Below are 23,809 nucleotides of genomic sequence, written 5' to 3'. Positions count from 1 at the left end.
ATTATGTCCTCTATCATATATGCCTACTGCTGGTGTCATCAGTGGCCCTAGAATACAGCCCTAAAACAGAGCCATGGAAGTACTCAGAAGAGTCTGTCAAGTAAAAACTACCCTTCCTTGAGAACCCTTTAGATTTATTGATTTTAACAATTATATGAACCGGTCTGAATTCTTCACAAAAGATTTTGATTTTCCAGCAAGCATGCTCAGTATCTTATGAAGAAATCCAGCCAAGGCATAACATGGTAAACCAATCTCCAGTTGTTGAATTTTTTGGATGTTTGTGCCAATGGACGCATATCCTGTCCTTAAGGAGATGCTGAGAAATTAGCTTTTTGCTTCCATGAAAGACTGAGAGTTTCTTTACCAGCTGAATACTGTGAAATGTTCAAGACGTCCCTTTCACGGAAGACGGAGGAACAGAGGTATTTATGCAAAATCTTAGTTGGAAAATATGCAGGGAAGAATCTACTTGGGAGAACTAAACATAAATGGGATGGTAATATAAAAATATATGTTCAATAAATAAGGTATGAAGGAATAAACAAAATTCATGTGGCTAAGGACAGGATCCAGTGGTAGGCTCTTCAAAACACAGTAATGAACCTTCAGGTTTCATAAAAGGCGGGGAATATATTGATCATCTTCAGCTCCTTAAGAAGAGCTTTGCTCCATGTTGTAGGTTAGTTAAAACTTGTCATCTGTGCCACTTATTTGTTCATACAATACATGATACCTGTTGGCTAGAGACGTCTGGTTGAGGAAGGGAGCCCATGCGTCGCAGACTGAGGTGCAACTGCCGAACCTCAAACAGTAGATCCAACTTGAATGGCAGAAGAGACAAAGGCTGAAGAGATGCAAGAAGCTGGTCTGTGAGTGCCCTTACAGAGGCACCTGCAGTATTTGCCAGCAAAAAGAGACCCTCTGTTGTGTAATGCTTGCGCAGGACACTTTCTCTTGTACGCAGATATCCTGTCCATGCATCTAATGAGCGCACACTATGGAAAACAAGTTTATGCAATATTAATCTGGAGAACCATCAATCAACTTACTAGTATATTACCACAGATGAGAGAATAATATTTTATCTTAAATAAATAAGGGTGACGATGTAAACTGGATTTAACTAGGGAATAGTGGTGGGTTTTTTAAACAGGGTAACAACCTTCAAGTTTAATAAATGGCAAGGAATAAGGATTCTGCTCCATGAATTTGGTACGATGGGAAGGGCTACCTAAGAAATCAAAAATGGAAGAAGTGAAGGATGCAGGGCCATATTAATACTTTGATAAGGACCTAAGCAATGATAAAGATGAGACCACTATAAAAATTTAAAAAATGGATTTAACTGTTTGTCGAGTGATCACTGCTTTCTCAGAAAACATTAATATGGACATGGGGTTAACTATGTTGAGTATACTCTTCACAACTGACAATGTAGTGCGAGTCCATTCTTAAAATTAAAACACATCTGGAACTGCAGGTATGAAGTCAAAGAAAATAGCCAGCTAAACTGTTCAGTTCTTCTACCTGTTAAGTCACTGGAATCCATATTTTGTTTACATTACATAGGTTGCTTTTGACATAAGCCTACATCCAACTTTAAATACTAAAAGATTTCAGTTACGGTTTATGGGACCTGCGCAAGGACAATTGTCCTTGCTGAAGAACAGGTCTTCTAAGTAAGTAAGTACAGTTTATTTGTCTCAGGATCTTTTCAGCATGAATTTGGATTTAAAGAGCCCCTCATATATTATAGTTATCTGAAAAAATATATCAGTATCTGAAGGCCACTCAAACTGTGGTTCTGTAAGCTGTAGTTTATTTAGCTTACGCATAACTCCAGCACTAGAAGGATGGTTTTCTGGAATGTGTTACAGTATAAAGTTAAACATTTTAAAGATTGTTTTCATCAATTATGACGTTGCGTATATAAGAAACTGCCATAGGCTTTACAAAATGGTCACAACACAATTGACTCTAGTCATAAGTCATACCTCAACAGGAGCAGTGTTTCTTAGATAATGCTGAACAACATAATCTATGATATTTGTACATGTGTAATTTAATTTCTGCATAATGCTTTTCTAATGGAAAATATTATTTTTGGAAAATGGCCAGGCTTCAGGGATTGCGGGACTGCAAAAGCTCATAAGTCTGACTCTAAGCGTGTTAAATACTGAGAAAATGTACTTACTTCAGGAGTCCAAAAACAAATGCATTGAACTTCATTAGACCCTCTGTAAGGACATCTTCACCATTCAGCCTCAGGACCAAGTCACTAAGAGCCTTTGTCATGGGACCTGAGTGGACAATACATATTATCAGATGCTATAACTAAACTACCTGCACTAGAACATCATAAGTTTCTTTTTCTTTTAAGAGGAATTAGAGGGTTACTACAATAACAATTAATTTTGAGGGCATCGTGCCTAAAGGGCATATAAACATATTTGCATAATTAGAAATAACTGGTCTAACAGCATAAAACAATTGTAGGATTTGAGTTTCTCATGGCAGTGAGTCTGAAGATGGTTGTCTGGTAAAAGTTTACTGATGTTTCAGAGGCCCTTGTTGCCTTCATCATCAGGGCAATGATGGAGGCAGCAAGGACCTCTGAAACGATGGTAATTTTCTTCCAGACTACATGGTGCAACAACTCAGAAGATATACATCTTCATAAAACAATCGGCTGTATGCCATGCCAGAAGGGCATAATTCTGATGCTGCTCTACAAAGGGATACAGTTACATTTGGGCACATGAACACTAATAATGCACATTTTTCAAACCAAACAGACATAAGAATTTAGTTTCCCGTAAATCAAGTATTTTGTTGATATGCCCATCTGACATGATGCCCTTATGTATTTCCCATTCCCCATCAACATACTTCGAAAGCCAGGGAGAATTTTAATCAATTTTAATACTGAGATGGTCCTTCATCAGAGAACCATGTGTTGTATGTGAGCTGGTAATGTTTAACGTAAGATAATATAAACAAATATTTCACCTTGCTGAGCTGAAGCCTCCACAACCTGCCACACTGAGTTCTGTATGGAACCAAAAGCTGTGTTCAGAGTGGGTTGCAGCCCATCACACAGAACAGCATACAGAGCAGGGCACAGTTTGGCGAGTGCCAACTGGGCACAGGCTGGGGTGTGACTTGAGTCTCCCAGCGTGTTGAGGTGTGCCTGGTTCTGAGCTGCTGAGAAGTGGCAGATTATCTGTTCCACTGCATCACTGACTGCAGTCACAAGCTCTGTAAGCAACAGTTCAATATTATAAAAGATTTAAGGTTTTCACTGTGGTGAAAATGTCCATGGTGGCCTTTCTGAGGTGGATTGTGATGCTGTGTGGTCTCGTAGATCGGTACCAACATTTGAGAGGAACATAGTGCTGCACTTCGGGCCTGAAAATGAAAAGGACATACACCTCTAAAATGTTGGAACTCAGCTACAGGTCTACACAGCATCACAACCCAGTAGACCAAGCTCCATACTACATTATCACACTAATCACACATGTCTGAAGATTGGTTTCTCACTTATGAGGGAAATTCTGACACAATATACTACATGATTTAGAAGGTGTACTCTTTGGAGTACACTGACATTTCAAAGTCATTCTTCATGCCACATAATGCAGGCCATTCTTGTACTAATGCAATAAGCTCCTCAGAAGCTATCCTGGCCCTCCTGAGGCCTAGATGATCTAAAATGAGTTTATAGAGGAAAAGGAATGTCTGGCCTTGTGAAGGCAAGGCCAAGGAATAACAGTAACATAAGTAAGAAGAGGAATAACAATAGGTCTCCACTGTTGCACAACGATGATCCCTGGTCATGCAGTTTTCTTACCTCCTAGAAATAACATGAGAGAAACACGCAGACAGACATGCCTTAGCATGAAGAACACCTAAAAATATATTACTGTAATTTTATCTTACAATATATAAGTTTTAATAAAGTCAGTGTCATATCAAAATTTATGTTCCTTCACACTGTCTTGTTAGAAATAGCTTTTGGTCTGGAATGATGAATCAGTAGACAAATATTACATTTACTTGTTTTGTATGGGTGCAGAATTTTGTCTTTCACTAAATCGAAGAAAATAGTTTGACAGTGTTTGAAAATAAAATGTTGAGGAGAATATTTTAATCTAAGCCAGAAGAAGTAACAGGAGGGAGAAAACTGCATTATGAGGTGCTTTATGGTTTGTATTCCTCACCACAGAATGAGGGCAATCAAATCAAAAAGGAAAAGGTGAAGTTGTGCATTTGGCTGAACTCAGAATCATAAGCATGGTTAATAAATTTAGAGAAGAACTTGTTTCCTGTAGCAGCAAATCCTTCTGCAATAAGATGCCCTCCATTATTCACTAGAGATTTACTTTTCTTAAAACTATAACTCACCCCTTTTCTGAGACAGGTCAACAGGAATGGGACGCTGGGCCACACTAATGGTTGGCACTATGGCTACCCTTCTTCCTTCGGATGGTGGGCTGGCATATCCATCAGGACTTAACTCTACTTCCTCTCGGATGGGCATATCCACCAATGGGGGATTTGCCTTGCACTGTTAGCATGAAAATTATATCAGCATTTTTCCAGCAACTGTTTTACAGAACGAACAGAAAGGTACCATTTTGTTGGAAGCTAGACACCAATCACCATCATCTGATCTAAGAGATCAAACATGGAATTCTGAACATTAATCATGAATGTCTACCATTAGGCCACTGTAGAGGCTACAATAAACAAAGTACATTACTTCTGAGATTTGAAGTTCTCATATCAATGAAATTGTTCATTTACCAGTGTTTTAAAGGAATCTGCAGGGTGCAGAGAATGAGGATCGGATTGTAAAATGTTCATATAAGTAGGGTGGAAAATAGGACAGGAGAGAAATTGAAAAGTGAGAAAATGGCTTTGAGACGATCTTGATCCCAACTCATTTAACCTTGACAGAAGTGATACATTCTTCTGAAAAGCTGGTAACCACCTGCAAGACATGCTACGACCTAGAAGACGACGACTGATAAATGTTCAGTATAATAACAGGGCACTGGATTTTGTCACAAACATTTAGACAATCATAATGAAGCTATGTACCTGATATGCTTTGTGTGTCCCAAGATTTGTTGATATATTAGGAGAGTTTGGAGGAGTGTGCGACAGAACTCTATCACTAGCAGCCTCAGTTGGTGTACTTGCCTCACGGACATGAACACACACTTTCTCAGCAAAGCTTACAGTCTTCTTTTGTCCTGCTGTCTTGATACTGCTAGAGCAGTCACAGGCTGTATGGTGCTCTGGAGTATTGTTTGGAGTTCTTCCAGGTTTACCATCAAGTTCACCAGTTGCTTGATGGGATGATGTGTCTTTACTTTGTTTGCAAGACAGGAACTTACTGACTTGTTGACGTAATTTTATCGTGTCAGCTTCATTCCATTCTTTAAGGCTCTCAGCAGAGCAGACAGCTGACAGACCACTCATCTGTAAAAATTCCTCCAACTGGAGCACTTCATCTTCATCCCTGGGCTGCTCTTCTGGCTTTGATTTTGTAAAGCAGTACCTATCTTCTACATCAGGTGTCCTTGGGATGGGTGGTGTTGGAGGTCGAACCTGAAAAAATAATAAAACTCAGAACTTCAACAAGCAATATTTTGTTAACATGAGATGAAACATATTAGATATAACCGGAAATAAAAACCCTAAATAAACGGGTTTTTCTTCCTAATCAGAAAATCAGGATGAATTAAGTGGCATTGAATTCTTGGATGTATAAAGATAATGAAAATGTTTCATTTGTGATTTGAATTTGAGTCAAGATGCTTTCATAGATAAATAGGGAGGTGCATGGACAGAGACAGAGAGGTAAACAGAATTTAAAAAGAAAGAAAGCGAGGTGGATGGTGATGTGTCAATACAAACTTGTGGGGTAAGAATAAACTTTTACCTGGTAATCTAAATGACCTTCCTCGAAGCTGGTATCTGTCCCAGCATCTACTCCTTCATCATCATATTCATCTTCCATTTCATCAACATCTTTCTCTGATGGAATTCTCCTCCATGTACCTTCAGCTGCTTTACAGTTTCCTGTGGTTTTCTTTGATAGCACAGCATATTCTGAAAAGTCAGTATCTTGCAGAGATTGCCGCTTGTTCTGCACTAACATTTTCTTGCTATCCCTGCAAATTTCTGTCATGCCTCCTAATTCAAACATACTATACCTCTTGCTGTTGGCACTATTCTTATGGGCTTTGCAATTATAATGAACTGCATTGCCGTTATTGCTTTCCAGGGATTTACGCAGAATTCCTCGAGGGAGTGGTGGTCTAGGTGGTGTTGGTGAATTCATACCAGAGTCTTCATGTTTTTCAGGACCTGATGCTTCTCCTCCACTTGAGAGTGAGACTGAACGCTTGGGTAGTGGAGGTGATGATGGCTGTTGGGCACTTGCCGGTTTCTGCTGATTCATCATAAGACTAGACTCCGAGCTTACGCTGTCATAACGGTATACAAAAAGAGGATTATAATTGCTTTGATTGTGATTTGAAGATGAATCTGTGAGGATGGTGGAGGAACCACGGTAGCCTGATGATGGTTGTGTTGCAGTGCTAGATGATGAGGATACATTTGTTGCTGTGTTACTGCCAACTGGAAGGGGTTTCACTTCTGCAGTTGTTACAAGTGATGAACAGTCACAGCTCACTGGCCTTGAAATCTTGTTGCGTGGACGTAGTGGAGGAGACACACAAAACAGAGGTCGGAGTGAATCTTCATTCTTTCCCTTCATGTGATGTACAATTTCTGGAACTTCAGCTAATATCTGACGATATTCTCTTGGAAGCAAGAAGGTTAGAGAGTCCCAGTCTCGGATGTGAGCAAAACCCTTCTTGCGGAGAGCCTCCACATCATTGCAGGAGAAGGGTCGCTGAGGTTTACCAGTACTTGGGATCTTCTTGTTACCTGCAGCCCTAGCCTGAGAATTCAATTTATCAGACTCATGAGTATGTGGAGGTGAGAATTTCTGAGGCATTAGAAATACTTTTGCTACATCTAAATCTTTCTGTTTCTCTTTCAAGAAAGCTAAATCAGGTAATGTATAATTTGGATAAAACACATATACAGGTTTCTTTGCCTCATCTCCTAGCCTGCTTTCTCCTGGAAATGTTTTCACATTAGGTAGGATGATCTTGACTAGAGAAGTTCCAATAGGACTTTCCAGCAGTTTGAAAGGAGCTGCCTTAAGCATGTTAACATCAGCATACCCTGAAGTTTGGATACTTCGATGCACAAGATGCACTGGTATCTGAGTTGCTGTGCTCTTGGTACATGCAATGGTAGCTGGACTGCTACAAGCTTTTCTTGTAGAAGGTGATAAGATGTGTAATCTTGTTGGTTCTGTTTCCTCACTGGAACTGCAGTTACTTATACTCTCACCAGACAATGAAGGTGTGGAATTACCACAACTATTCAACCTTTTGGTCTGGGTTCCCTGTCTCTGTCTCTTCCTTCCAAGAATCTGGATGTCCTCTCTCTCAATACTGTTATTGTTGTTTACATTGAACATTGTCATATTCTTCGCAATGCTACTACTATACTTTGGTTTCAATAACTTGTACATGTTGGTGTGACTAGAGTTTAAAGAATGTACTTCCTGCTGATCACTAATACAGCTGTTTGCTCTTATATCCAAAGTGGATTCTTCAATCTTTGAGACACTCTCTGACAACTGCTCAACTGACTCTGACTGGTCTGAGTCACGTTCCTCTTCTTCCTCAATAAGCTCATGCTGCCTATGAGTGTATGAGTCCTCCTTCTTGCTCGGTTCCACCAGGCTATCTTCAAAACAACACGTGGAATAGTCAGTTGTAGCATCATCTGCTCGAATCCAGTTATTGGTAGCTCCATCCAGAGTATCAGCCATTGATGTTTTACAATCATTTCCATTTTCAGTACCATAATCCGTTCTGGTCTTATTACCATTGTCACAGGTGTTTCCTGTATCGTGCAGTTCACAACAGCAATCATTAAGACAACCGAGGGCACCGTTCTCATGGTCCGTCGTAACGTGCAGGCCACGAGTAACATTCAGAAGGCTGGCAGGTGGAGCAATGTTGATCACATGACAAGGTCTCTGTCGCATGGAGTCTTGGTTATACGAATCACTCTCACCTTCTGACTGGCTGTTGTTAGAAGCTGGCCAGCATTCACTGACAGACGACTGGTCCATAGCACAAAACATTCCCTCATTACTAACACTCTTCTGTTTCATATAAAGTTTGACAAGACTGAAGTTATGTTGCTTCCGGCCACCTCCGCCACTGCAGCTACTGGCGCCATCCAGTGAACTGTTGGTTTCTGAGTGTGCTGAAAGAAGACTGCTGCTGTTATGATGGTTATGAACATCATAAAGCTTCACACAACCCCCTAAATGTGGTCTCATTCTTGGTTCTGATTCCATCGATGAACTGCTCACGGAAGCCAACAGACACCTGCGCTGTTGTCGTGACAGGTTGGGCATACTTTGGCTCTTGAGGGCTGTGGCATCCACAGGCTGAAAACTAGGAATGCATGCTCCCTCAGCGCAAGTAGTATTGTTGTTCCCGGATGGGTGTCGTGTTAGCTGCACCTCGCTTGAACGTTTTTTTAACTTGCTCCATGTTGTATAGACGGAATCTGAGCGAGCCATCGACGTGTCCAATGGACGGCTACCCCCCACACCTCGTCCACCTGCCGGATGCACAAATCGGGTACTCGACCAATTGTTGCTCCCTGATGTCGTGGCCTCACTTTCACCTGAAGGAAATATAATGAATACTATAATTCATGTACCTGAACATATGTATTACACATATTACTATGTTCCTACTACCCTACTACCTACTTAACTGAAGTGCTCAATTGAAAACAGTGACTACAGTGACATGAGTTTTAGACAGCACCACATTTAAATACAGTTAACAAGGTACAAAAGTATGAGGTCCTTATCCAACTGATCTAGATCTTTTTGAGTTTCTTAAATAAATATTATAATAATATAATATAAAGATACATTTGTATATTTTTGGCATCTTAGATAAATGTACTAAATGAAATTCTACCTTTATGTACATAGCTGTATCAAAGTCAGTTTACCACTGGATAAGCAAGATACAGATAAATCAATCAATCAATCAGTTCTGTAACATTATGGAAATGATGGTTAAGTTATATCTTTTTTCTGGAGAACAATATGTATATTACGCATATTTATGCAGTAATATACATAAATAAGTATCTCATTATACCACTAGATGGACAGTATTGTTCTTTTATGACACAACTCCATTTTCACTTGATCCTTTTAATGAGACAAATTCTGTAATATCTAACTTCTGGGATTTAATGTCATGTGGACTTATAGTAGGCAGATATCAAGATTTTGCAGGAACATACTGTACTGAAGATGGATATATTTATTTATTTTTACTTAACCCTCTTCTCTAACACCACAGAATTCAACTTGGGAATAATGTTCATGTAGATATCTGTCTCCTGCATCATGTAGTCTGGTAAAGTTTACTGACATATAAAAGGTGTTTTCTGCCTGCATCATTGCCCTGATGGAGGCAGCAAGCAAGTCTGAAGCATCAGCAAACTTCTTCCAGACTGCATGGTGCAACATCCCAGGAGACAGATATCTGCATACTTGCCACTATGAGAACCTGAATACCTGCTTCATGGTAGTCTGAATCTTCAGAGTAGAGTGTCATACTGCCCTCAAAGGCAATGGTGTAGTTGTCTTTATTAGCCTGACAAGTGAGCATGATGTCATGTTCTGTGAGAAGGTCGCAGTCCAGGGAGTCAACGCTGAAGTTGGTGGATGGGAGAGGACATTCCTTCACTGGTGAGAACAGCAGCTCTGATTTGCAGATGGACATGGTGTCTGTAGAGCCTGCAGAATCCTCTTCTCCCTAGTTACAGTGACAGAACATAATAAAATACATAAATTTGCAGAAATCACCTGCTTGTTTCCTGATGTCAACATTTTCCAGTGTCTTCCATATAACGATAGAAGATCTTTCATTTTTTGAGGAATAATTAAATGCAATTAAAGCAATTCGTTTCAGTTGTAGCTTCGGTATTTTATACGTTATGTTTTAGAGATATACATGAGAACTTTTTAAATTCATACTCTACATACTGAGAAACAATTAAGTATGCCGTGCATGATCCGAAGAGCTATGCTGGCGGTAGCATAGCTACTGGTAGGGGGAGAGGTCAGACTAAGACAGGTACCCTGGTCCTCCAGGTTGGGGGTTGGTCGCAAGGCGAACAACCTTGCACCGTAAAAAGGAAGATGTTTCGAAACCTCGATCAAAGCCTCGGACAGACGGGCCTAACAGAGGACTGAATGGAAGAGGAGAATTGAGGAGGCCATGGACCGAATACAGACCAGAGAGCCGTAGAAGAAGAAGGTGATGGCAGGAAAAGCATCGTGGATTGATTTTCATAGAACTGCATTATCTCATATAGCCAACGAGATAAACTACTGTTTCATCAGAAACATCAAAGAAAGCAAAAGCATATAAACATAATAGATCCATTTTGAGCATGTATATACAATTCTTTATTAAATTTTTCATAATATTCATGGTGTTTTACCACTTGAGACTTCTCTCTGCAGAATTACTTTGAACAAAATCTTGACTATATAAAAGTAAAATGTGATTTTCCCTCTCGTACCCTGCAATAAAGATTGATGCGGGAATGGAGGAATAGCTCAACACATTCATAACCACTGCACTATATTAAGTTAAGCGGCCAACTTCATGCTCTGGCCATTTACCCTAGGCACTCACTGGACAGGAGGCCAGGTCGGCATGAATGAAAATAAGTAAACCACTGAACTTCATACAAGAAAATGTTATAATCTATTTTTCATAACTTATAAACCCACACGTACATAGTTATTAACAAATTTTCATATCACATTGCCCAAAGCCTACAAGCAATGAAAAAAAATTAGTGTTTATGTTTCTGCAAATTGTGTGTCTGCTACAAAATATGAGAAAGACACTTGCTGGGTTGCTATGCAGTGAGTAACTACACTGATCACGTACAAATTAAATTTTACTGACCACGTGTCATAACTTATGCATGGTCCAGTTTGTTGTGCATCAAAGCAGCTGAACCACTGAAGTCTGGCCACCAGTCCCAAGTATGAGGCTTCAGATCCCCTGCTTCCTTATATTAAACGTTAACCTTTGGGCTACCATTTGAAATACCAGCGATGCTCACTGACGATCAGAATTTAAATAAAATCTCAGAGTGCAAAATATCACAAACAGTGTGATTATAATAGAAATAAAACATGGTGTGCATTGGTGGTTAGCAGGATTCACAACCCATCAGTACATGGGTTCGATCGGGACCACGACATTTAACGCTCCTGCTTTGCCCCCCTTTTTGCGAGACGATGAAAGTGGAGTATTTGTTGGGATAACACAGAGAAACCGGGGAAACCCCGGAGGAAAACTCTGTGATGCCTGGACCACGGCCTTGCCCAACACAAGTTGTAAATGTGAGCACCGCCGGGAATCGAACTCAGCGTTCTAACCGCTAGACCACCGTGGCGGATAATCTCCTATAAGAGGCAGTAATATTCAAAGATAACACTACATATTTATAACTACGTAGATAATGATATTATTCAGGTTCATACCTGAGAGCTGGTGTGAGGGCTTATGGAGGAATCGAGATCAAACTTGGTCATCATAGAACCTGAGACACTCGCAAACATCTCACCTTCACGTTCGGACTGTCAAATAACAAATTCTGGTTAACACAGAGGACTATGGCAAGGATACAACATACATGTTCAAACACATTTTCCACAAGGCAAAGTAATAAAAAATTTAAAAAGATTTCAAAATCAGAATAAATTGTAGTATGAAATGTAAATATAATCTTCGAAGAAACAGGGTAATTTTATAAAAAAAGGTAGCAATTATTATCTGTGCTACTCGTGTCTGCAACACTCTCATTATAACTAACAGATTTCAATAAAATCTAACGTTTGAGGTACTTAGTTCTTATTTAGAAATCAACATTTGATGTACGTAACAATCTGACATCATCTCGAGTTTAGATCTGAAACAACTTTCAGATTGCAGAAGTGCCTTGAACGCTGTATTATTCTTTTGTTTGGGCATATATAATTAGCTTATGTGCTAATATCTAACAGCATTCTGTTACAAATTCATCAACAGTTTTAAGCGAGCCGAAATGTCTGAATGTCACGTGCCTTACTTGCCGGGAATTCAACAAAATAAACACTCAATGAATATTGAAGGAATATTTCTCTGAAAACCTGCATAGTATGTTGACATGTGATACACAGAACACACACGTTAATTTGACAAGTCAGTTTAACCATTTAATACACTTATTTAACAGCCGGTACCTGAAGTTCTCCACAGCACATGGCTGGTAATGTGGTGAGGATTGAATGGATATCTTCAGTACGGAAGTCTTCCATGTCCACCTCAGCTAAGTTTGCATCCAAGTTCTTGGCCATGTCATCATAATATGTGAGGTCATCACAAGCATACGATGTTGCTACAGATGACAGAACGCTGGTGTGATGGTGCAGTGAGTGATGGGTGGCGGACGATCCGTCCCGATAACTTTGATAAATAATCACAAGTTACGAGTTTAATTTTCTTTCCTTTTCTCAAATTCATAGCCACATAAATTAATAACGTATTATTAAATATTTGTTTTTGTATTTCCTGAAACAATAAGTTCTAGAATTTAAATTATCCCAAATAAAATGGGTCGTATTTTTTAAAATAAAATTTAATTTATTGTGTGTACATGACAAAATATGAATTATTATTTTTATTTGCAGTTTGCCTTACAACATACGACGCAACAGATCAGATGTGCCTGATTCTGGATATGAGGTGTGAGTACACGTACTCATGTGACCAACCATAATATACCTCCACACAAACTTTGAAATTTTCCACTTGTTCATTAGTTACTGTCATAAAACTGAAACATAAACAAAGTTTGTGCACAAATGCTGTAAAATATTCAAATTCTTAAAATGAAAACTCAACAAATGCAAAATGTTAGGTCCCTAGATGACGTGACATGTTGACACTCCCATCTTGTAAGTTTGCACAGTTGTCATGCTGATTCATACCCTGAGAATACCAGGATTAATATACAGTCATTTCAATAGCAGTTATAAGTATATAAGCTAATTAATATCCAACACCTTACCCATATTCAAGAAACCACTGATAATCAGAGTTGTCCTGAATGAAGTCCACATCCTGTGAAGAAGCATTGCTGATGAAACTTGAAGTTGTGGTTGTCTCGCCATTTTTGTCGGCTGCAGCAACAATGTTGCTGGTGTGGTTTGAGTTGCAGTCGGATTCGGGGCTGTGGACTCCACCAGTTTTTACTTTAGAGGTCTCCTCGCTCATTCCTCTCTGGTGGCTGTTGGGTTGAAAACCTTTAACAGTCAAGTATAAGATCATAATTATGTTAGAAGAAATATGTATGCAATTTATATATCCACGATGGAAAGGGTGCAGAGAATAATGAAAATAAGACAGGGCATGAAAAGAGGATTAAGAGACATCTTCGTAAGTTTCGCAGTTTTTACTCTTCATCAATATTATCAGATTAATCAAATCAATGTGGATGAGATGGAAAAGGCAAGTAGCACGTTTGGGAAATATAAGAAATGCATACAAATTTTTGGTTGGCAAAATGCTGAAGGGAAGAAAGCACTTGGAAGATTTAGGATGGATAGGAAGATAATATTAAAGTACATCTTCAAGAAATACCATAGGGCTGGATTCATCTGACTTATGACAGGATCCAGTGGCAAGTTTTTGTAAACACGGCGATTAACCTTTGGATTCAAAGAGATCAGAAAATTTAAATTTAATCTATTCCATTTCAAGATTCTTAACTAAACTGATTTCCTGAATCTGCTTTAATTTCCTCCTAAATTTAATTTTGATTTATTACTGTCAATCCTAGACGTAATGAACTTTACCACATGACAGCTCAGAAAGGAAACTATTCTCCAACTGCGCGGTGGACGTGTTTAACGGCACTAAAAATACATGAACTGCACACGCGCGGGCATCTATAGAAAATAAAAGTACCAATTTGAATGTGAAGACAGGTCATGGGTCTAAATCAGTATCTGACAAACAAAAACTTTCTATTAAACTTCACCACAGCAGCAAGAAACGGACCATTGCACAATTCATCGTTTTCTTTTGAACTGAATCGTAGCCCACCTGAACGACTCGATGACCGTATAGCGTAAAAATGGGGCACAGGCAGAAATAGTTTTCTGCCTTCCGCCCAGCAGAATTGGTGACTGGGGTACAAAGAGCCAATAATCAGATTCTACTTCTACCGTTCCAGACCTGAAATAGTTTTCTTAAAGCACACGACCGCTCTTAGTCGATGAGAGAGGGGAGACGGGGTTACGAGAGAGGGCGACGAATGTGTCACGAGTCCCATTTTACGCTCAGACTACAAAACGTTTGTATACATTCAGCTACATATTGATCTGCAGAAAATCGAAGACCTTGGCGGCCATTAAAAAGAACACCAAACGCATACAACCTTGAGGCCAAAACAGGTCATCATCAACTGCCCTAACTTCGTGACTAGAAAAAGACGCCACATCCACTGTTATGGCACGAAATTCAAAGACTATATTGTTGGAGTTATGCACTTACTGTTATTCATATTTTCTGGCGGGGTGTTATCAGTTGTACTGCGTTTTAATACTGTACGTCAGGGGTCGGTAACCTTTTCATTATCGCGATCTGCATTGCCATTCCATATCTTTGTCGTGGTCAATAAAGAAACTGTTTCTTCAACTTAATATTGTGGTTGGTATTTACATGAAAACGGAAAACAAAGTTTAATATAAAGACGTTGTTTGTTAGCTTTCAAATTTCAGTTATTAATTACACAGTAGTTTTCATGTTGTTTTGTTAAATTTCATACGGTTTGAACAACGAAACAGCCCAATTTTTAGTTGTAAGTCTACACTAAATAATATTTATAATATAAATCCGTACGTCAAAGACAGCACCACACTTCCTCGTTACAAAGGTCAACTGGTAATTTCTGTTTGAGGAAATAATCCCTGTTGACACCGAAGAATCATAAAGAACCCATGAATACAAAATTCAGCGGTCAAGACTGATAAATCAGATAGTACGGCTCGGTTTTAAAGAGTTACGCTGTCCCTTGACATGTTCTACGTCTCATATATCGCGGCCTTAAGCTCCATCTTAACAAAACTCTGGGTACGTTGCTGTCATCGTCCAACCTCTTCCACACAAAACAGTTGAAGCGCTGAGTTTGAAAGCAGCGGTACACGTCGTTACTCATGCGAGACATTGGTGCCACAATCCGATCACGCCGTGATCATTGTGGTTGTGACGTCACTAATGACGTGTAGTGTGATGTAACGTTTTCACTTCCGGTCGCACAATTCCAGAAGTCTGGTTATCAGGGGTTTCACTTCCAACATAAAGAACTCAGGAATCAAAAGGTTCCATCCGATTACCTGAAAACGTTATTTCTTTGTAAAGCCGAATTCAGATTCAAGTGGTTCTCGACATCGCATTTCAGTGCATACTGATTGTAAAATATGACGTACTTTATATTTTTAATCTAAATGGACACTGTTCGCAGCTAGTACAAAGATCAGAAACGCAAAATCACAAACCGACGACTTGTTTTCAGACAGTAAAAAGTGTTATAGTACTGTGCGTGTCCAACTGAGTAAGCTGTTTCCCATTAAAAACCACTGTCAACGAGAGAAGGTTGTCACAATCGAGAAGTACATAACTCGCGACTTCTAACAAAATTTCTAGGACGCTACTAGGCATGGAAATTCGGCAGCTAATGACTTGGCAATATAAGCATTGTAATTGTAAAGCGCTTGCTGTTTTATTCACCTAACCTCACTTCGTCGCTGCCGGAAGCTAGAAAAATCATCATAAAAATGGGACACAAAATGAAGTTTACAACGTTGCGCTAGATCATCCTCATAAGTACTAAATTACAGATAAATTATTTTTACACTTTAAACCCCGGGGTAACTATATATACCACATAATTTAACAATCAGTAATTTTGAATTTTGCCCATGGAATGTACTGATGACTTACGGCATTAACCAGTTCACCTATATTTGTAATGAAAAAACATTACGCTTTCTTTATCAACTACATTTTAAAATACTATTCAGGCGAGTTTCAGCCTGTCTCATAACTGAAATAAGTTTCATTTTAAGAAACTTCGTGCTGGATGACAGATGAAATTACAACGAAGAGTAAGTAAGTGTGGTAGGTCTAAGCCGGGAGTCTGAATTATGTCCTGAACCGCGAAGATATGTGGGCTAACCGAGGCTGCTAAGTGCCAATGTGGCCGGAAATTTGTAGATACCATAGTGTTTATAATGATGCGAGAGGTAAATTTATGTATTTCGTGAAAGAATGTATTCTGATAAGCAAGTTAAATGCTCTCTTTCTTCTGAAACGGTCGTAACAACCCACAAGACAGTCATCATCAATACTCGCCACGAAAAGAATCTCAAATCTCAGAACGAGAACAAAAAATCTTTGTCTAATTTCGCTCTCAGCGTTTCTTGGTGATAACTGTTATTAGCCTGCGACTATGTGATCACCCCTGAACGTCGGAACATATTTTAAACAAAAATAAAAGTAAATATACCATGTAGTAAGTTGAAATTTTAACGTTACTGAATGCGGTGTTGAACGTGACATTTAGGAAAACTACGATCGACATTAACTGTTGCTTATGTGGCAACAGCGCTATAACGTATAGCGGAATAGTGGTTTTAAGCACTTATCTACTGACTTAGACTTACAAGACCAGCATTACCAATTAAAGCACAACCTGTCACTACGACAGCAGAAACGCCAAGAATGAATTTGTATTGGAATAAAATGGACGTACGATTTGTGATAGGAGAGAAAACTGGGCTGCTGCTGGTTTTGTTATTATTTTTTATTATTAAGATAACAAAGTCAGACTTTCGTTGGAACAAGTGAACGTAACCTGATTTGAGTACCATCTTATGATAAGAAACGTCGAATATGTTACGGCCAAAAACGACTCCGTTTGAAGTAAAAACCCAACAGTAGCTTTTTCTAATTTTCAGATCCATAATAATATTAATCACTGGAAAACGACAATCGGTAATAAAACTGTTTTTTAAACACCCACCTCGCTTATTAGTTTCACGTAAATTTTAAATATTTCTTTCTTGGTCACACTTATCGCACTGCCGTTCTTTACTGACGCAAGTAAAAAAGAAGACAACGCAAATATGTATGCAGTGACAGACGTTTCAAATGATACATTTATTCTATCAGATTCGAGACACTGAGCTGCTGACGAACAGATCATCGTCACATGGTCTCACTCCGGCCTGTTCTTGTGGCTGCAAGGCTTCGCAGTGGATAAGGCGATAACGAATCACGAGTCTCGGCAATAATAAAACAGCAGATCTAGGCTACGAAGGAAGTTGTCGCAAAACGTTTCAAGATGCGTCAAGACTTCTCGGGCTTGTGATCGTACTGAAAAGATTCGGGGGTGAGCGTTACCGGTGTGTACAGACAGCTACTCTACCGACAGCGAACCTCTGGAGCCCATGGTCCCAGTTGATCGCATTAAAACCGTCCACTTTTGTGACGGCATACGAGACGGAGCATGGGAACGAACGCGAGAAATGTGTAAATCTGTTGATGAAGTCTTTTTGGGCGATCAGCCGTGGGAGAATTGAGTCAGGATCCGTGCTATTGGAAGAGGAACAAACTCATTTCTCCAACGTGGGATTTGAGGTTCTGACGGCGGTGAGTAAGAAGATGGCTATCTTCTGGGTTATAGCGCCGTGTAATATGGTAGAAGTTTACCAACGTTTCAGAGGTCCTTCTGCTTCCATCATCAGGTCGTCCCTTTTTAACTTTTACCAGACCGCAACGAGCTACGGCCCAGAAGACAAGACATTCTCCATTCTCACACGGCTGATCGTCCAAAAAGACTTCCCTTAATTCAGTCACCGTGAAAGTTTCAAATCATCTTCTAGCATCGTTTTTATTTTGTACTGTAGAGACGGTACGATAACATTAAGACTGGTATTACGGGGATTGGCCGTGTTAAGTAACGAGCTCCGGTTTAAAGATGTCCACGACTGTAATCTTGAGACTTGCAAGGAATGCAGGAAGTCCATAGCGTTAAAGGGACCCCACTTCCTCACCTCTCAAGTCTCAAGATTACAGTCGTGGACTGTATTTAGTGCTGAGATCGACTGCCAAACAGTAAAAATGTTTTCTTTCTGCTCCAAATATCGAAAATGTTTAGAATCACATTTATTATGATTCAGTGAAAACGTGTTCTCAGAACCGTTTTTGTGGTGGAGCGGAGGTTGGAGATAAAAATAAGTCGATACTTGATAGTTGTGACATCACGCCCCGTTAGGTGCGATTTACGCGTACTAACGGTAGTCTCCGCAAACTTTCCAAGTCGACCTTGATTCAGTATGCCGGAAATTACTAAAGAGTTTTGATATCACTATTGTATTACTGTGAACATACAGCTGTTATTATAAATCAGAGTTTTGGTTAAACGTCCATTCAATTTGAAAATAAAATGGTGCATACACTCAGTTGGGTGGGATATATAACGAAAGGAGAAGGCACCCCCCCCCCCACAAAAATACTTACAAGGGAAAGACGGTAAGAAATAAGAGGAAAACATGAAGGGAACAAGCTAACTTAGGAATCAATCATGGATGGAAAGATAATATTAAATCCAAGCTTAGATAAATAATTTCAGGATGTGGACTGAACTGGCTCAGGATAAGATGCAGTAACGGGCCCCTATGTATACGGTAACAAGCGTTCAGAATTCATAAAAGGCAGGGGATTTCATGGTAATTTGATCTATTGTCAGTACTCCGTGTATGCAGGGCAGGTTAGGTTAGGTATAACGTGCCTTTGTGTTTTCGTGGTTGGTTTTCGGGGATAATCCGCGTCCAGTGCTGGAAGAATTTCCAGAGAGAAACGCAATCAATATGACCACACACGAATGGCACGTCTATATTAATTTTAATTACTAAATTATAATTACACACGTCTTGCAGCAAGTAGATTTGCAATATCGTGCATTACAGCTATCAGAAGTATTCTATGTGCTATGAACCTGGGGCAGACCTGGAATATGTCCAACTGGGTGTACAAAAATCTGTTTCGTTGAGCGTTCGGTATTTTTTCCTAAAATTTGGTAAGATTTGGTAAGAAGACTTGGGTTTACGGATTATTTTAATTTGTCGATGCCTACGTAACTGATATTCCGATATCAGTGGCAGCTAAAATTCTGAACACAGTCTATCAAAATGAAATTTGCCAGACAACGATTAATGAATAGGCCCCAATACCATATTCATTTTAAATCGAGAGAGAGAGACAGACAGACAGACAGACTCACCACAAAGCCGTTGACAGACCGATTTTATGTATTACAAAACCTGACAAAAGCACACAACCTTTGGTCAATTATGTAGAAGTAAACAACAGACCTATTTTGAATTGCAAGGAAATAAGGGTTGCTAATTGTGTAGACTGAATACCATTGACCCATCATCTGACATAATTCACATTCGTAATAAATCACTACCCAGCCAGTAATCAAGAGGATGTTTGTCATCTGTCACAAGACAATAAACTACGTCATCCAGACACAAGTACAAAACAATCTAGCATAGCAGTCTACTGGAACAAGCTACGGCAAAGACAAGCACGCCTGTGGAACACAATTTCTAACTTCCTTCGTTCAGTAGTTGATCACAGGAAGGACTTCTAAACAGTCGGACAGCATTCTTCATTGTACAGATATGGGCAAACAACTTAGCGTGTGGGTGACGTCACAGTTCTAGGAACTTACTACTGATTCTAAAACTCATTCAAAATGCTTTTGACTACGGATTCGATCGTGCGACTTGAAATGCCGTCCAGAACTGAAACCTGAGACAAATGTTTTCAGCACGACGTGGCCAAGACCAGACTTGTTATCACATGGGATTAGTCACCATGATGACAGCTCCCACACATTTTGTACAACACTCAAATCCATGCCTTCCCATTCATCCTAAATATGCACACTTATTTTCATAGTTAGGCCTATGTTGTACACTACACAGCGGTCAATAATTAATTAAATGGAAAGGATATACGAAACTGTCATGACCTAATTGAAGGAACTGAACGGAATTTTCCTGGAAAGACGAGGAAATCTACAAAAAAAAACTTGTCAGGGCAGCCCTGAATAAGAATAAATATTGTCATCCACTTAGTCGCGTTCGGTTTCGTAATTATAATTATATTTTTTCTGTAATTATGACTGTGATTTCAAGTATGATCGTTTCGAGTGGTCCCTTGTTACAAAACTGTGGAAATCTCGACATAAAGACCTTTGGGGCCAGGTCACGAAACATTCTAATAAAATTCTAAACATTCAAACTAAAATTCCTATATTATGCCACAGCAGTTTCACAACAGCATGTAAACTGTCATTTACGTCACAGTCTGTCGTAATTACTGTGTTAGTTCATAAAAATGGTTTTAAAGTGAACAAGCGACACAGCCTAGGATAAATGTGACCTTGTAATAAGTCATGTTCTTGCATAAGTCGACATCGAAATGAATTTTCACAATTGCTTAGAAACAAGTACATAAATATCTAAATATCAGTGTGTAGGAACGTGAAGGTGTAGTTTCATGTATTCTCGACTTTGATGCTAGATGGGTGATCAGTTTCACAGGACATTAAATGCAAGGAAGGAAACAAACAAGCAAAGGTGGAAAGAAAGAAAGAAAGTAACAAAGAAGAAATTAAGGCACAAATAAATAAACAAACACTTTTTGAGGATTTCTAGTGCTACTGCCTGTTTAGAACACTGACGTAAATAATTACTTTTATATGCTGCAACGTAAAGAAGGGCACTTACCCCAAAAGGAATCGGTAGCCATTGGTAAAGTGAAAGAATACTAATCCCTCCTTGACCCACACAAGTTCTCACGTGCGATCATATAGCTACAGTTACATACAAACGAGCATACATACTACCTGTTCAGTAAAACAGAGAGACAGAACACAACTGGAAGCCGCCGACCGTACCTCTGACTGGCAGATGTGACCCTGCTGACTGCTCGATGATGCTTCCAACATGTTGTCTTACCCTGATAAGTCTCATCTCTTAAAGGGTCAAGACCACCCCAAGGTCGACACTTAGCAGTTCACATCCCAGCTGATTATAACTGGGTTCGTAATATTTCACTTTTTGCACATTTCTTGTAGATAATATATTCTGATATCAAGTTTACTCCATGGCGCAATGTTCTTCATGTTGCTGCAAGCATTAATGTAGATATAATATTTATCCACTCATTCTTTAATACAATCACACCATCTTTCGTTTCAGTCACAATTTATAAGGTGGGTTTCAATGTTGAATACTGTCTAGTGTCAATTTTGAGTACTTCCTCGGTATTTATTTCAGTCAGCCTACGTTCAACTCGAAATATTCAAGAACCAAGCCCAACATTTTACAGGCACAGAAAGATGGCCGCTTGGTCACGAACCTGTCAAATGCGCACTAATTTAAACAGTGTCCACCCTACATGTTCAGGTGTCCGATTTCAATCTTGTCCGCCCATATCATTGTTACACTTCGGGTTGGATTTTAAACTCAATCTTGACCTCTGTCACTCGTGGAGAAAAATGCGAATTTTAATAAAGGCCTCCCGTATAATTCGTTATACTCCGCCATCCTCAAACTCTTTAAAACACAGTGGTAAATTAAACAGTATATACCAATTGCTTTAACAATCAGTAAATCTGTATTTTTCCTATAGTATAGTGATTTCATTTGACTCTCAGAAGTAACAACTATTATTTCCCTCCACGATATTTCGCAACTGACATTTCTAATAGGTTGCTTTGAAGTAGGAAGTACATTTGTATACATTATAAAAACGAATTTCTTCTTCAGAGGGTTGATCAACCGTTTATAGCAGCTGCACCGAGCATGGTTACACCTGGTCTTTTCATAAATTTCTAAAATAATAATTAATTGTTACAAAATCATGTTTTTCAACCAACACAGATAACAATGGCTTATTACTGATCTTTCGTTTGATACTAAATTTAGTATGACGACATGAACTATGTGAGGTCAAAACATTCTCATGGCCCCTGCTCTCAAATATTCTCAGGGTGTGGTCTTTACGAAATGCAAAAGACCAAGTTTCAGATCAATATAAAACAACAGATACAATTAATGTTTCATATAAAACAGTACGTTACTCTTAATTTTTGTTGTGGTGGAATTTTTACAGGAAGGACTTCCCCTTGAAACATAAAAGCAAGAACAGTTTCTGAAGCTGTTGCCAAGCGCGCATGGGGGCTGGCAAATCGCTCTTGCATCTGCGCGGTGTTTCGTATTGAACGGGATAGAGTGAAAGAAAAGAGCACGCACGTCCAAGGAAGTGAAATCGGGAGAGGTCAATAATCCAGGGGTTCGATGAGGATTTGAAGGGACCAGACTGCGTGCATGCGTGTATGAGGAGAGGGGAATATGTAGCCAAGGCGGAAGCCAGTATTTTGTTTGTTTATTTAATGACGCTGTCAGTAGATAGGACTATAGAGCGTCGAATTTTAGGATGATTAATTAATAACGATGTCGAAATGATATGGATGGAAGCTGCCTTGCATTAATCTGTTGTACTATTCCTGTACTTTCCTGTAAGGACTTAGGAAAACCACGAAAAATCTCACGCAGGACAGTCAGTCTCAAGCCTGTACCTCCCGAATACGAAGCAGGAGTGCAAGGCACTCTGCCTCGGCGTTCAGTGGAAGCCGATAGTACAGGTTGTGACTAATGACATGATACATGGAGAAGTGGGTAGATGATTGAGTATAGTGTCAAGGAGAAACTCGTTCTGTTTGTTTTGGAGACAATGACTCTTCATTTAGCAATCCTCCTACTCGTACTTTGTAAATACCCCTTTGGGAATCAGAGGTATAAGAAGGAAAACATAATGAACTGATATAAAGAGCTGGCGTGTCTGAAATAACTTCACGTGACGTAGATTACTGTCGACTTAAAAAATGTTATTTCATTAGTGTACATGTTACCCCTGCTCTAAAAATCTTATGGATCCATAAAGAAACAAGTAGCTTGTGACTGTGGTTATTAAACAGTGTCTACTCAGACGGTGATTTCTGAAGAACTGATAAAAATCATGTTCAGTCTTAGGCAGGTGCACTGTGAGGATGGAACGTGGTTGGAACTGGTCCAGGATCGTATCAAATAGACTGTATCTTTGGTACTGTGTTATAGGTGAAACAATAAATATATAATTTCCATGTTTTAGTGAAGCAGAACTATCAGAGGAAGAACGGATTCTTAACCTTTTCAACAAAATGTCAAAACATTTACAATACTGTCCAGGTCTGTCTTCTGGGTTATGACGCCATGCAAACTTGGAGGCAGTTACCAACTTCTCGGATAAACGCACTGCCTCTCCTGAAAATGGAGACAGTATATGTCTCCGAAACGTTGAAACCACACGGTGTTCCAATCCAGAAGACAGACATCGACATTTTCACTGAAGTGAAAACCTCGTATCTCATATTTTGTTTAAACCTAACTTTACACAACATTGAAAGGTCCAAACTC

The 23,809-nt window shown here is 39.3% G+C and overlaps 1 protein-coding gene across 11 annotated transcripts in view; it reads right to left on the bottom strand.

The window, feature by feature from the left end:
• Nucleotides 1–23,809, bottom strand: part of LOC110829924 (uncharacterized) — a 79,101-nt gene that overhangs the window by 7,033 nt on the left and 48,259 nt on the right. For 4 of the 11 annotated variants that reach the window (XM_087342894.1, XM_087342895.1, XM_087342899.1 and 1 more), the window contains exons 2-12: nucleotides 21,247–21,478; nucleotides 13,279–13,513; nucleotides 12,452–12,674; nucleotides 11,711–11,806; nucleotides 9,719–9,959; nucleotides 5,957–8,802; nucleotides 5,110–5,622; nucleotides 4,411–4,573; nucleotides 3,013–3,261; nucleotides 2,198–2,303; nucleotides 737–998 (exon numbers count right to left, since the gene is read on the bottom strand). In XM_087342894.1, coding sequence (XP_087199020.1) covers nucleotides 737–998; nucleotides 2,198–2,303; nucleotides 3,013–3,261; nucleotides 4,411–4,573; nucleotides 5,110–5,622; nucleotides 5,957–8,802; nucleotides 9,719–9,959; nucleotides 11,711–11,806; nucleotides 12,452–12,674; nucleotides 13,279–13,513; nucleotides 21,247–21,322 — 5,010 coding nt within the window. In that variant the 5' untranslated portion in view covers nucleotides 21,323–21,478. Of the gene's footprint in view, nucleotides 1–736; nucleotides 999–2,197; nucleotides 2,304–3,012; nucleotides 3,262–4,410; nucleotides 4,574–5,109; nucleotides 5,623–5,956; nucleotides 8,803–9,718; nucleotides 9,960–11,710; nucleotides 11,807–12,451; nucleotides 12,675–13,278; nucleotides 13,514–21,076; nucleotides 21,114–21,192; nucleotides 21,479–23,809 lie in introns of those variants that run through there. The other 7 variants (XM_087342913.1, XM_087342892.1, XM_087342893.1 and 4 more) reach the window with 4 other exon arrangements.

The sequence above is a fragment of the Zootermopsis nevadensis genome, unplaced genomic scaffold (genome assembly GCF_977971745.1).
Source record: "Zootermopsis nevadensis isolate Lab colony 2312 unplaced genomic scaffold, Znev_1.0 Znev_ptg000001l, whole genome shotgun sequence".
Lineage (NCBI taxonomy): Eukaryota > Metazoa > Arthropoda > Insecta > Blattodea > Termopsidae > Zootermopsis > Zootermopsis nevadensis.
Note: the sequence above shows the minus strand (reverse complement) of the source record. Positions and strands in the feature narration are given on the sequence as shown.